General features: G+C 44.9%; 2 protein-coding genes across 5 annotated transcripts in view; both read right to left on the bottom strand.

Moving 5' to 3' along the window:
* LOC117397826 (PDZ and LIM domain protein 2) overlaps positions 1–2,708 on the bottom strand; it is a 29,919-nt gene extending 27,211 nt beyond the window's left edge. For both annotated transcript variants that reach the window (XM_059013647.1, XM_059013648.1), the window contains exon 1: positions 2,219–2,708. The gene's annotated coding sequence lies outside the window, so the exon portion shown is untranslated. The remainder of the gene's footprint in view (positions 1–2,218) is intronic.
* Positions 2,709–4,839: 2,131 nt separating this feature from the next.
* Positions 4,840–13,339, bottom strand: part of LOC131720968 (vinexin-like) — a 39,161-nt gene continuing 30,661 nt past the window's right edge. For all 3 annotated transcript variants that reach the window (XM_059013564.1, XM_059013566.1, XM_059013565.1), the window contains 3 exons: positions 12,561–12,664; positions 8,975–9,081; positions 4,840–8,100 (listed from right to left, as the gene is read on the bottom strand). In XM_059013564.1, the coding sequence (XP_058869547.1) occupies positions 8,039–8,100; positions 8,975–9,081; positions 12,561–12,664 (273 nt within the window). In that variant the 3' untranslated portion in view covers positions 4,840–8,038. The remainder of the gene's footprint in view (positions 8,101–8,974; positions 9,082–12,560; positions 12,665–13,339) is intronic.

Genomic DNA, 13,339 nt, shown 5'->3' with positions numbered 1-13,339 from the left:
AGTGGCTGAGGTGGGATTTGAACTGGGGACCTCCTGCTTACAAGCCCTTTCCTTTAACCACTGGACCACACAGCCCCCTTCATGCCTCCACAGCCATCAGTACTGCCTTGATTTCAATCAGGCCCTTACATGTGCCACTGTTCAATATTGTAACAACTACAACTGCTGTACTGTTGTCTACTATCTCATCCCAGACCTGCGGAAAAGTGGGGTTTGAGCAGGGTCACAAACTCACACTAGACCGTGCTGCACCCACCCCTGGGTTTAAGAACTGCCCTCAATTAAGAAAATTATTTCAAAGACCAGCAGCCAGGTCTTAGAACAATCAGCTCCCTGTTATATGAACCGCTCCTTCTTGTAGCTGCATGAATAACTCCTGTAGGTAAACCTGCAGACTGGGAGGAACTGAGAGTGATTGTATTCCCCCGAACAAGGGGAGCTCTGAACCCCAGCGCTTTATACAAAGTGTGCCCACAGTAAAGGCTTAGTGAAGTGATATACTGCATGGTGCAAGCACAGTAAAGCATAGGCAAGCACAGAGAGAGGTAGGTATGATAAAGCAAACCATGGCTCACTATGGCACTTGCATAATATACAGAGCATCAAAAGAAACTATTATAACACGTTTATTTTCGAAAAAAATAAGGTATATAAATGATGGACAGTGACGAAATGTTTTTGGTTTCTTTTTAATCACTCGATCATTCATCCTTGACCATGACATGCTTGAGTGACTGTGACTGAAGCATATGCACTTAATCACCTAATTAGTGTGACAGTTGATTGGACGCTGGATAGGGAGCGATTTCAGCTGCTGAATTGCAAGCAATTAAAGAAAATCACAGAAAAACAACAACATGCCACGTCTGTCAAGAGAGCAGCGCCTTCGTGCGATCGGCGTGTCGGAGACTGGACTAGGGCAGCGTGCTGTGGCTCGCCGTCTTGGGTGCTCACAGCCAGCGATTTCAAACCTGGCGAGACGGTATAACCAGACACACTCTGTCAATGACAGCGCCACCAACTGGGAGACCAAGAGTCACAACACCTGCCCGAGATCCGCAGATCATTCAGCAGCATCTTCGTGATGTCAATTGTTAAACAGCACAATAAAAGTCACCGCACCTGCTCTAAAACAGAGTGTGTCATTTTTCGATCACATCTAGTGAATTTTATCCAAATATAAGTGATAAGTTTCTTTTGATGCTCAGATATAAGTGATACGTTTCTTTTGATGCTCAGTATATAACCATTCAATAAGCATGGATTAACGACTGTGTTTTTCTAACGCTACGGGAGCTGGTCCCTGGTCGAGTTTAATTTCCTACATTGACAGCTGCATTAAACGCTACATATTAAAAAGGTGTCTCGGGGAAAAAAGTATCCCACGACACACGCATGTCGCGACAGCAGCCAAAGAGAGCATGGCAATTTTTTTTAAACGAATCAGTGATAAAAAATAAAAACCGTGTCCGGAAACCGGACGCTTTACACAAACAGACTTGACCGCGCTTTCATCACACAGCGCGAACCGAAAATGATACAGCGGCCAAAAGTCTGCGCGTTGTTTTTGCGCGGCACGGTATTAAATTACAATGTAATACAAAACAATGTAACGCGCTATACATTCAGAAACCAGAGTTAAATACCAGGGCGCCAGGTGGTGTTTATTGAAGCAGGGAGGACATGCAGAAAGCAGCTGAATGGGTGAAAGAGTATTAACGTTATAATCACCGCACCGGAATGACAAGTATTAACCACAATAATACTGCTGGTCAAAGAGCATCAACATTTTCAACGGGCACGGTTTCAGATTTACTGCAGGGCTAGGGTTAAACTGCAAAGTCCATTTCGCCAGGAAAATAAACACGTGCATAGCTTTAAATCTATATAAAAGAGACCAAAAAAGTCAAAAAGTGTCCCGTTTTGACAAAAACTCAAGAGTTCTGACACATGGGTAGAAACTTCACCAAAATATTAGTTCATTAAAATATGATTTCGCCTACACGCATTTGATGTTATTAAAAGAGTAGCCTATATAAAAATATAAATAAATAAACGATTAACTGTCTAACTGCAGTACAAGAAGGCCACAAGTTTTTGCAACTAAAAAAGAAATTCACGTCATGAACGATTTTCTTTTCACGTACAGCTTCCGAATTTCTTCGGGGCAGTTTGAAAATATAGAAAACGGAGGCGAATACAAAAACAGGAGACTTACCAAAAAACCGGGAGGTATCGTGCTCTCCTTTCCACAAGTACAATAAACCCGTCTTAAATGACAGAGAGACCAGGGTTGCACAGTTATACAGCTCGACACACCTGAGCGGCGCTCCCGGACCAGCGCCTGCGGCTTCTGAATAGCAGCGGGACAGTTGGCATACGCTGTTGCGCTTTCTAAAAAAAAAAAGAAGTTGTTTTTTTTCTGGCTTCAAAAAAAACCTGTCACACCCAGTCGCTGGTGTTTTAGATACGTGTTCCCTGTGACCGTGCTGTTGCAGTCTGAAATAAGTTATTCACCAACGTTCATAGTTTTGTTTCCTGTGTTAACCGAGTTAAAGAGAGAGAGAGAGAGAGACGCGTACAGGCATCGGGGGTTAATGGAGTGTGCGAATAAAATAAAAAGAGATGAGATCGCTAACTTGTGCCACGTGTTAATCAAAATACAAAAGTTCTTGTGCTTCTTCAGCAGGGTGGAGTGGGTGAGTCCGGGGGGGTGATTTAATTGAGATGTGAGGCTGCATTTAAATGACACGGATTGGAAAGAACTGTGAGGTGGCGAGTGTGTGACCAGCGCCATCTGCTGGTACAACGCGTGTACTGCACCTATGCCCTTGAGACACATTTCAAACTACTGTATTACAACGGAAATGTATTGCTTTTAAAATTAACTGTATGATGACTTTAGCATTGATACCACTGTCATCTACAGCAAAGGATTTGATTTGTTACAAGGAAACAGCAATAACTTTTAATCTATGCCGTTGTATTGAAGAACTACATTTCCCATCAAAACAAGCAAAAACCACGAGACCCCGATGGCTCTATCAGGCTACTGACAGGACTATGAACAGTTATTGCAAGGTGCGGTCTAGCAATCTTTTGCAATGGTTTACTATGTAGCACGTTACTGTGGTGCTGAGTGCTTTCACATACAGACAGAATCGTACAGGGAGCTGGACAATACAAGCTGGTGTCCACTACATAGCCTTCAGTAGCCTTCAATGGGTACAAAATTCAGCTTGTAGCTTAGAAATTTCAGATGGCTGCATCTCATTAATATCAGGGTCTGCTGTATATTATAAAGACATTTCAGAGGGCTGTATCTCATCAATATCAGGGTCTAGTGCTGTATATTATAAAGACATTTCAGAGGGCTGGATCTCATCAATATCAGGGTCTAGTGCTGTATATTATAAAGACATTTCAGAGGGCTGGATCGCATCAATATCAGGGTCTAGTGCTGTATATTATAAAGACATTTCAGAGAGCTGGATCGCATCAATATCAGTGTCTAGTGCTATATATTATAAAGACATTTCAGAGGGCTGGATCGCATCAATATCAGGGTCTAGTGCTGTGTATTATAAAGACATTTCAGAGGGCTGGATCGCATCAATATCAGGGTCTAGTGCTATATATTATAAAGACATTTCAGAGGGCTGGCTCTCATCAATATCAGGGTCTAGTGCTATATATTATAAAGACATTTCAGAGGGCTGGCTCTCATCAATATCAGGGTCTAGTGCTATATATTATAAAGACATTTCAGAGGGCTGGATCTCATCGATATCAGGGTCTAGTGCTGTATATTACAAAGACATTTCAGAGGGCTGGATCTCATCAATATCAGGGTCTAGTGCTGTATATTATAAAGACATTTCAGAGGGCTGGATCGCATCAATATCAGGGTCTAGCACTATATATTATAAAGACATTTCAGAGGGCTGGATCGCATCAATATCAGGGTCTAGTGCTGTATATTATAAAGACATTTCAGATGGCATTATCACATCAGTATTAGGGTCTAGTGCTATATATTATAAAGACATTTCAGAGGGCTGGATCTCATCAATATCAGGGTCTAGTGCTATATATTATAAAGACATTTCAGATGGCATTATCGCATCAGTATCAGGGTCTGCTCTATATTATATCTAATAGATTATTGCCGAAGTCTTAGTAGTAAGTTAAGTGCCCCCTAGTGGTGAATCAGAGGGAGTCCCTCTTTCTGGTTCGTTTGAAACCAATTCCCAGTCCATCGAAAAACATTTGAGCACAGTAAGGAAAAAAATACAAGACATACAGGAGAGGGACAAAAACATGGAAACACCTGCAATCTGTAGCACACACATGACTTATGTCATTCCTGACACATACTGTGCGATTTAAAAAGTACAGAAATTTTATATAAGTGTAAGGATGTCATTTTTGTCCGTCACTTTTCCTTTACGAGAGCTGGGTGCATGTTTGGGCGCCGCCATGCCTGCATTCTGTCCCGTGTTGGAAGTGATCCAGTGGAAACGCATTCAGGTGTGCACCTGCCTCCTTGAACCGGCTTCATCGGAATTAGGCAGTGATGGACCGATAACGTCACCCCGCTCCCGTTACCACGGAAACGGTAAACCAAGTCCGTCAATACTGGTTTCCTGACGCTCGCCCCGGAGCCCAGAGCAATGCGCTTTCTAAAGAGTATCACCCCTCCCTTTAAATGTTTTAGAAATGATTCATTATCGTTTTCACCGACTGAAAGATTCACTTATAAAACAGCCTCCCTCCAGTACTGTACAGCTCTGGCCAAACGTTTTAGAATTTTAGGATTGAGACATCATTAAAAAAACATATTTTTGCTCTTTTATTTAACATCATGTACATCAGTCATGGCCCCCCCAATTATTTTTTGTTCTGGGCTAAATAAAGCCAGTTTCTTGAAGCTATTTTCACAGCTCATTCCTTCAATCCCAGGGATTAGTCTGAGGACCCTTTGTTGGACTCTCTCCGAGGTAGTGTTTGCCAGACTGTCCTTTTCTTTAGAGACATTTCTACACCATGTTCTAAAAAGCGATATATTTGCATTTATTTATTAGCCATCGAAACATGTGAGCACAGCACCTCGTGTACAAGTGAAATACATTGCAGGAGAATACTAAAACCCATCTTCCCTTCCTGTGTGATCTATACCTGCCTGGCCACTTCATTAGGACCTGTCTGCACCCGATTGGAGCGGGCACCGCCCTGGTGTGGGACGTGTTCTCCCGCTATACCCTGGGTCCCGCCCTTACCCCGAAAGCCAAACCAATAGTTTACTTAAGCATCACTCTGCAGGGCAAGCCTAGAGCACAATGCCATTCCCTGATGGCAAATTGGAAGACTACCATGCACCAATCCGCCATGCCAGAACTGTGCGAGATACCTCCCGACACCTTGTGGCGTCTATGCCATGCTGTGCCATGCCAAGGCTGTGATCAGGGCAAATGGTGGCCCAACTCAAGATGAGGCACCGGTCCTAACAAAGTGGCTACACAGAGTATATATAATTAACCATGCAGAATAAAGGCTGTTGCACAGTGTTATATAGCCCTTCTAAAAGTTTACTGCAGTAAATTTGCACAGTAATTTACCAACACTTTCCCAGGGTTTGCAATGTTTATATATATATATATATGCTGGGCAATGCTTACCTACCCCACACCTTGCTTTCACTTTTATAAGAGAGGATCCTGATTTTAGTATTATTATTATTATTTGTTTATTTAGCAGACGTCTTTATCCAAGGCGACTTACAGAGACGAGGGTGTGTGAACTATGCATCAGCTGCAGAGTCACTTACAACTACGTCTCACCCGAAAGACGGAGCACAAGGAGGTTAAGCGACTTGCTCAGGGTCACACAATGAGTCAGTGGCTGAGGTGGGATTTGAACCGGGGACCTCCTGGTTACACGCCCTTTTCTTTAACCACTGGACCACACAGCCTCCTAGAAGCAACCTCCAAAATACAAACCCGACAGTCAAGGAAAGCATTGCTGTCCTTTAATTTTACATTGTGTTCGTTGTGTTCTCTATTAATATCAAGTACAAATAAAAACACAGTTTCATTGCGGTGATATGAACATCCGCCACGGTTTAGATTATTAAAATAGATCTCATAATAACATCATTATCACAATAATACAATGCAATAAGGCCGCTGCATAGTTAAGGACACTTGATTTTTTATTTTTTTTCAGTCCCAATTTCCATCCTATTGCTGTCACTGTTTAAACACCCTCAATATTAAGGCTGCCCCTGTATTCAGTATTAAGGCCAAAAAGTTCTAAAGAATTACTATAATGAATGATCATGATGTAATCACTTAGAATAAGAACTCTTAGAAACTACAACAGCAAATTAGGAAAGATTACACAGAACTAAAATAAATAACATCTCAGTGAAATTCTTTGACAAATGTTTTTGACTTCAGTAGTAAGACCCCCCCCGGATAAGGCCACATTTGATTGGCCGCTTGACCCCGCCATAACGGAGTTTTCACTGCACTGGGTAACGCTATTTGTCATTGCAAAATAAATGAAGCAATGCTTTTTGGAAAGGAATGCTCGGTTAGTCTTTCAGTGACTCACAGGTCAAGCTTCATGCATCTCAAGGCCCTCGTACTTTCAGAATTGTTGCACCACACCAGCAGCTTCTGAGATTGTGCAATTGTTTTGCAGTAGCATAGCTGGGTGGAAAGGGAAAGCTAGGCTCTTCTACTCTCTGAACAGCCTCCCTCTGCTCTGTGCTGGCGGAGCAGAGAAAGAAAGTGAAAGTGAAAGGGAGGCTCTTATAGTCCCTGAACAGCCTCCCTCTGCTCTGTGTTGGTGGAGCAGAGAATGAGATAGGGAGGCTCTTATACTCTCTGAACAGCCTCCCTCTGCTCTGTGCTGGTGGAGCAGAGGCTCTTATACTCTGAACAGCCTCCCTCTGCTCTGTGCTGGTGGAGCAGAGAAAGAGAAAGGGCGGCTCTTATACTCTGAACAGCCTCCCTCTGCTCTGTGCTGGTGGAGTAGTGAAAGAGAAAGGGAGGCTCTTCTACTCTCTGAACAGCCTCCCTCTGCTCTGTGCTGGTGGATAACTGCACAGTAACTGGATAATGAAAATGGCACCACCCCTAATGAAAGGCAGGACCCTTTTTAAGCTTTTAAAACACAGCCAACACGCATTTCATTCAGTTCAGTTTATCCAAAACCTTCTCGCAATACAGGATTCGAAAGCTCACTCCCAATCCGCCAGTTCCGATTGGCTCGTCTCAGAGCCCGCCCAACAGACTCGACCACTGTGACCAATCAAGAGCAGGCAGTCCCAGTGGGCAGAAATGAAGGGATGGTCAATGGCAAGGGTCATTCAACGGTCCTGACCTGCAAGCGACACTGGCAGAAAGTACAGCGAAAAAACCTACTTCAATGCATCAAAGGGAATCTCACACACAAGCCACACCGCTGGTAATCCACTGCAGTCCCACGGTCTGGTAGAGAATCAAAGCAGAAGAAGGGTTTGAAATAATCCATGTGCTTGAACAGCAAAGACAGCCATGACTCTTACACCAAGCCCCCCATGCTGGGTTTGGGGGAATGTAGTTTACTGCTCCAGATCTCCAAGGAATTCCGTAATAAAGGCAAAAACATTCCCATCAAAGACTCCAGCACGAGAGCTCTCCCTGTACCACACCACAGCGATGCTCTGGTCAATACGGTAGGTGCAGATTAACCAGCACAGAGTCCCCACACCCTTGCTGATGTAGTAGAGCCCTGTTAGTATGGTGCTTCTATATACAATGCTGGGGAGCTGGATCACATCCAGTAGCAAGGCTTGTATTTGTTAAGACGGCTGGTTTGGTGGCTGGCTGTTCCAAGGAGTTTGTGGAGGGGGGGGGTCGTATGTAATCGGGAATGGTAGAATGGCCGGTCCTCTTTATCCAGGTGCTTGTCCAGGTTTGGAGGTTCGGGGGGGGGGGGGGGGGGTAGTGTAGGTGCCAGGGCTCCAGGGTGGTGTCGTGCCCGCGTGTCCTCAGACGGGCGCCACGTAGTTTCCTGGGAACGTCCCGAAGGCGCGAGTTCTTTCGGAAGCCCCTAGCAAAGAAAAAAAAAAAAAACACACACAAAGAGGAATGATTTTATATCTTCAGAGCTGAAAATTCAGAACTGGATTTTTGGGAACGAGGATAGAATTGTTTATACAGCAGTGAAGTGAATCTCCTGGTTATTTTAGTTATTTAGTTATTTATTCTAGTAATTTCTTTGTTTCCAAAAGTACTCTTGTAGAGTTTTGACATGTTACCAGTGTATTAATCTCTTTTAACTTTTTTTTTTTACCAGTGAAGATTTTTGTTACAATACAGTCAGCAAGCGCACACACACTGACTCGCTGACACAGAGACTCGCTGACATGCACACACACACACACACACACACACACACAGACAAATCGACACAGAGTCACTGACACACACACAGACAGACAAATTGACACAGAGAGTCACTGACACACACAGACAGACAGACAAATTGACACAGAGAGTCACTGACACACACAGACTCCTTAACACCCCCCCCCACACACACTGACTCGCTGACACAGAGACTCGCTGACATGTACACACACACACACACACACACACACACACAGACAAATCGACACAGAGTCACTGACACACACACAGACAGACAAATTGACACAGAGAGTCACTGACACACACAGACAGACAGACAAATTGACACAGAGAGTCACTGACACACACAGACAGACAGACAAATTGACACAGTCACTGACACACACACAGACAGACAAATCGACACAGAGAGTCACTGACACACACAGACTCCTTAACACCCCCCCACACACACAGACTCCCTGACACACACACAGAGACACAGACTCCCTGACACACACACACACCCACACCCACACCCACACCCACACCCACCCACACAGTGCTGGTCTTACCTACAAACCAGCCGTCATCGCACATCTCCATCACCTGCACGATGTCCCCCTCCTGCAGCTCCAGCTCATCGCTGTTCTGAGGAGCGTAGTTATAAACAGCTCTGTACCTGCAACACAGCGGGACAGGCAAGACCTTTAACAGGACGTCTGCGAGAATCGCCTGATAAAACACAAAGCACTCCCGTATTAACAGGGCGTCTGCGAGAATCGCCTGATAAAACACAAAGCACTCCCGTATTAACAGGGCGTCTGTGAGAATCGCCTGATAAAACACAAAGCACTCCCGTATTAACAGGGCGTCTGAGAATCGCCTGATAAAACACAAAGCACTCCCGTATTAACAGGGCGTCTGTGAGAATCGCCTGATAAAACACAAAGCACTCCCGTATTAACAGGGCGTCTGCGAGAATCGCCTGATAAAACACAAAGCACTCCCGTATTAACAGGGCGTCTGTGAGAATCACCTGATAAAACACAAAGCACTCCCGTATTAACAGGGCGTCTGTGAGAATCGCCTGATAAAACACAAAGCACTCCCGTATTAACAGGGCGTCTGTGAGAATCACCTGATAAAACACAAAGCACTCCCGTATTAACAGGGCGTCTGAGAATCGCCTGATAAAACACAAAGCACTCCCGTATTAACAGGGCGTCTGTGAGAATCGCCTGATAAAACACAAAGCACTCCCGTATTAACAGGGCGTCTGTGAGAATCGCCTGATAAAACACAAAGCACTCCCGTATTAACAGGGCGTCTGTGAGAATCGCCTGATAAAACACAAAGCACTCCCGTATTAACAGGGCGTCTGCGAGAATCGCCTGATAAAACACAAAGCACTCCCGTATTAACAGGGCGTCTGTGAGAATCGCCTGATAAAACACAAAGCACTCCCGTATTAACAGGGCGTCTGCGAGAATCGCCTGATAAAACACAAAGCACTCCCGTATTAACAGGGCGTCTGCGAGAATCGCCTGATAAAACACAAAGCACTCCCGTATTAACAGGGCGTCTGTGAGAATCGCCTGATAAAACACAAAGCACTCCCGTATTAACAGGGCGTCTGCGAGAATCGCCTGATAAAACACAAAGCACTCCCGTATTAACAGGGCGTCTGCGAGAATCGCCTGATAAAACACAAAGCACTCCCGTATTAACAGGGCGTCTGCGAGAATCGCCTGATAAAACACAAAGCACTCCCGTATTAACAGGGCGTCTGCGAGAATCGCCTGATAAAACACAAAGCACTCCCGTATTAACAGAGCGTCTGCGAGAATCGCCTGATAAAACACAAAGCACTCCCGTATTAACAGGGCGTCTGCGAGAATCGCCTGATAAAACACAAAGCACTCCCGTATTAACAGGGCGTCTGCGAGAATCGCCTGATAAAACACAAAGCACTCCCGTATTAACAGGGCGTCTGTGAGAATCGCCTGATAAAACACAAAGCACTCCCGTATTAACAGGGCGTCTGTGAGAATCGCCTGATAAAACACAAAGCACTCCCGTATTAACAGGGCGTCTGTGAGAATCGCCTGATAAAACACAAAGCACTCCCGTATTAACAGGGCGTCTGTGAGAATCGCCTGATAAAACACAAAGCACTCCCGTATTAACAGGGCGTCTGCGAGAATCGCCTGATAAAACACAAAGCACTCCCGTATTAACAGGGCGTCTGCGAGAATCGCCTGATAAAACACAAAGCACTCCCGTATTAACAGGGCGTCTGCGAGAATCACCTGATAAAACACAAAGCACTCCCGTATTAACAGGGCGTCTGTGAGAATCGCCTGATAAAACACAAAGCACTCCCGTATTAACAGGGCGTCTGTGAGAATCGCCTGATAAAACACAAAGCACTCCCGTATTAACAGGGCGTCTGTGAGAATCGCCTGATAAAACACAAAGCACTCCCGTATTAACAGGGCGTCTGTGAGACTCGCCTGATAAAACACAAAGCACTCCCGTATTAACAGGGCGTCTGTGAGAATCGCCTGATAAAACACAAAGCACTCCCGTATTAACAGAGCGTCTGCGAGAATCGCCTGATAAAACACAAAGCACTCCCGTATTAACAGGGCGTCTGAGAATCGCCTGATAAAACACAAAGCACTCCCGTATTAACAGGGCGTCTGTGAGAATCGCCTGATAAAACACAAAGCACTCCCGTATTAACAGGGCGTCTGTGAGAATCGCCTGATAAAACACAAAGCACTCCCGTATTAACAGGGCGTCTGTGAGAATCACCTGATAAAACACAAAGCACTCCCGTATTAACAGGGCGTCTGTGAGAATCGCCTGATAAAACACAAAGCACTCCCGTATTAACAGGGCGTCTGCGAGAATCGCCTGATAAAACACAAAGCACTCCCGTATTAACAGGGCGTCTGCGAGAATCGCCTGATAAAACACAAAGCACTCCCGTATTAACAGGGCGTCTGTGAGAATCGCCTGATAAAACACAAAGCACTCCCGTATTAACAGGGCGTCTGTGAGAATCGCCTGATAAAACACAAAGCACTCCCGTATTAACAGGGCGTCTGTGAGAATCGCCTGATAAAACACAAAGCACTCCCGTATTAACAGGGCGTCTGTGAGAATCGCCTGATAAAACACAAAGCACTCCCGTATTAACAGGGCGTCTGTGAGAATCGCCTGATAAAACACAAAGCACTCCCGTATTAACAGGGCGTCTGTGAGAATCGCCTGATAAAACACAAAGCACTCCCGTATTAACAGGGCGTCTGCGAGAATCGCCTGATAAAACACAAAGCACTCCCGTATTAACAGGGCGTCTGCGAGAATCGCCTGATAAAACACAAAGCACTCCCGTATTAACAGGGCGTCTGAGACTCGCCTGATAAAACACAAAGCACTCCCGTATTAACAGGGCGTCTGTGAGAATCGCCTGATAAAACACAAAGCACTCCCGTATTAACAGGGCGTCTGTGAGAATCGCCTGATAAAACACAAAGCACTCCCGTATTAACAGGGCGTCTGCGAGAATCGCCTGATAAAACACAAAGCACTCCCGTATTAACAGGGCGTCTGCGAGAATCGCCTGATAAAACACAAAGCACTCCCGTATTAACAGGGCGTCTGCGAGAATCGCCTGATAAAACACAAAGCACTCCCGTATTAACAGGGCGTCTGCGAGAATCGCCTGATAAAACACAAAGCACTCCCGTATTAACAGGGCGTCTGAGAATCGCCTGATAAAACACAAAGCACTCCCGTATTAACAGGGCGTCTGCGAGAATCGCCTGATAAAACACAAAGCACTCCCGTATTAACAGGGCGTCTGCGAGAATCGCCTGATAAAACACAAAGCACTCCCGTATTAACAGGGCGTCTGCGAGAATCGCCTGATAAAACACAAAGCACTCCCGTATTAACAGGGCGTCTGCGAGAATCGCCTGATAAAACACAAAGCACTCCCGTATTAACAGGGCGTCTGCGAGAATCGCCTGATAAAACACAAAGCACTCCCGTATTAACAGAGAGTCTGAGAATCGCCTGATAAAACACAAAGCACTCCCGTATTAACAGGGCGTCTGCGAGAATCGCCTGATAAAACACAACACTCACAGCATCAGCCGGGAATGTGTCGCGTCGTTGTGATTGGCCAGTGTCAGTGGAGGGGGCGTGGTCTTGTTATTCCTGGACTGGAGAGTGTTTAAGGAAACCCCGCCCTAGAAAGACAAAACAAACACATCAAAAAATTATATATATATATATATAGAGAGAGAGATAGATAGACAGATAGATTTTTTATTATTTTTGTATCTTGCTTCGTAATAACTTGCTCAGAAGATGTTGCTAAACATTTTGGTAATACTAAAATTAAACTTTGACGTGTCGAAAAATTTTGCTATTTTTTTTTTACAGTATTAAGACATTTTTTACAGAAATCCCCATGTTTTATATTATTATTTATTTCTTAGCAGACGCCCTTATCCAGGGCGACTTACAATTGTTACAAGATATCGCATTATTTTTACATACAATTACCCATTTATACAGTTGGGTTTTTACTGGAGCAATCTAGGTAAAGTACCTTGCTCAAGGGTACAGCAGCAGTGTCCCCCCCACCTGGGATTGAACCCACAACCCCTCCGGTCAAGAGTCCAGAGCCCTAACCACTACTCCACACTGCTGCCCCATAAAAGCTGTAGGTCAGTATTTACTGATTTTCACCAAGTGTGGCCCAAGTCAGGCACGTGACAAGGAAATCCAGGGCTTCACCATTGGCAGAACGGTAGTTTCGTTCCGTTTAAACACACTATACAGCACTTCATGGTTAACTTCACCAGCTCCACATGCTCTGCAGTAATATAAAACACAGTAAACGTCCTTGTCTGCAGCAC

Source organism: Acipenser ruthenus, chromosome 46, assembly GCF_902713425.1.
Source record: "Acipenser ruthenus chromosome 46, fAciRut3.2 maternal haplotype, whole genome shotgun sequence".
NCBI classification, from domain to species: domain Eukaryota; kingdom Metazoa; phylum Chordata; class Actinopteri; order Acipenseriformes; family Acipenseridae; genus Acipenser; species Acipenser ruthenus.
Note: the sequence above shows the minus strand (reverse complement) of the source record. Positions and strands in the feature narration are given on the sequence as shown.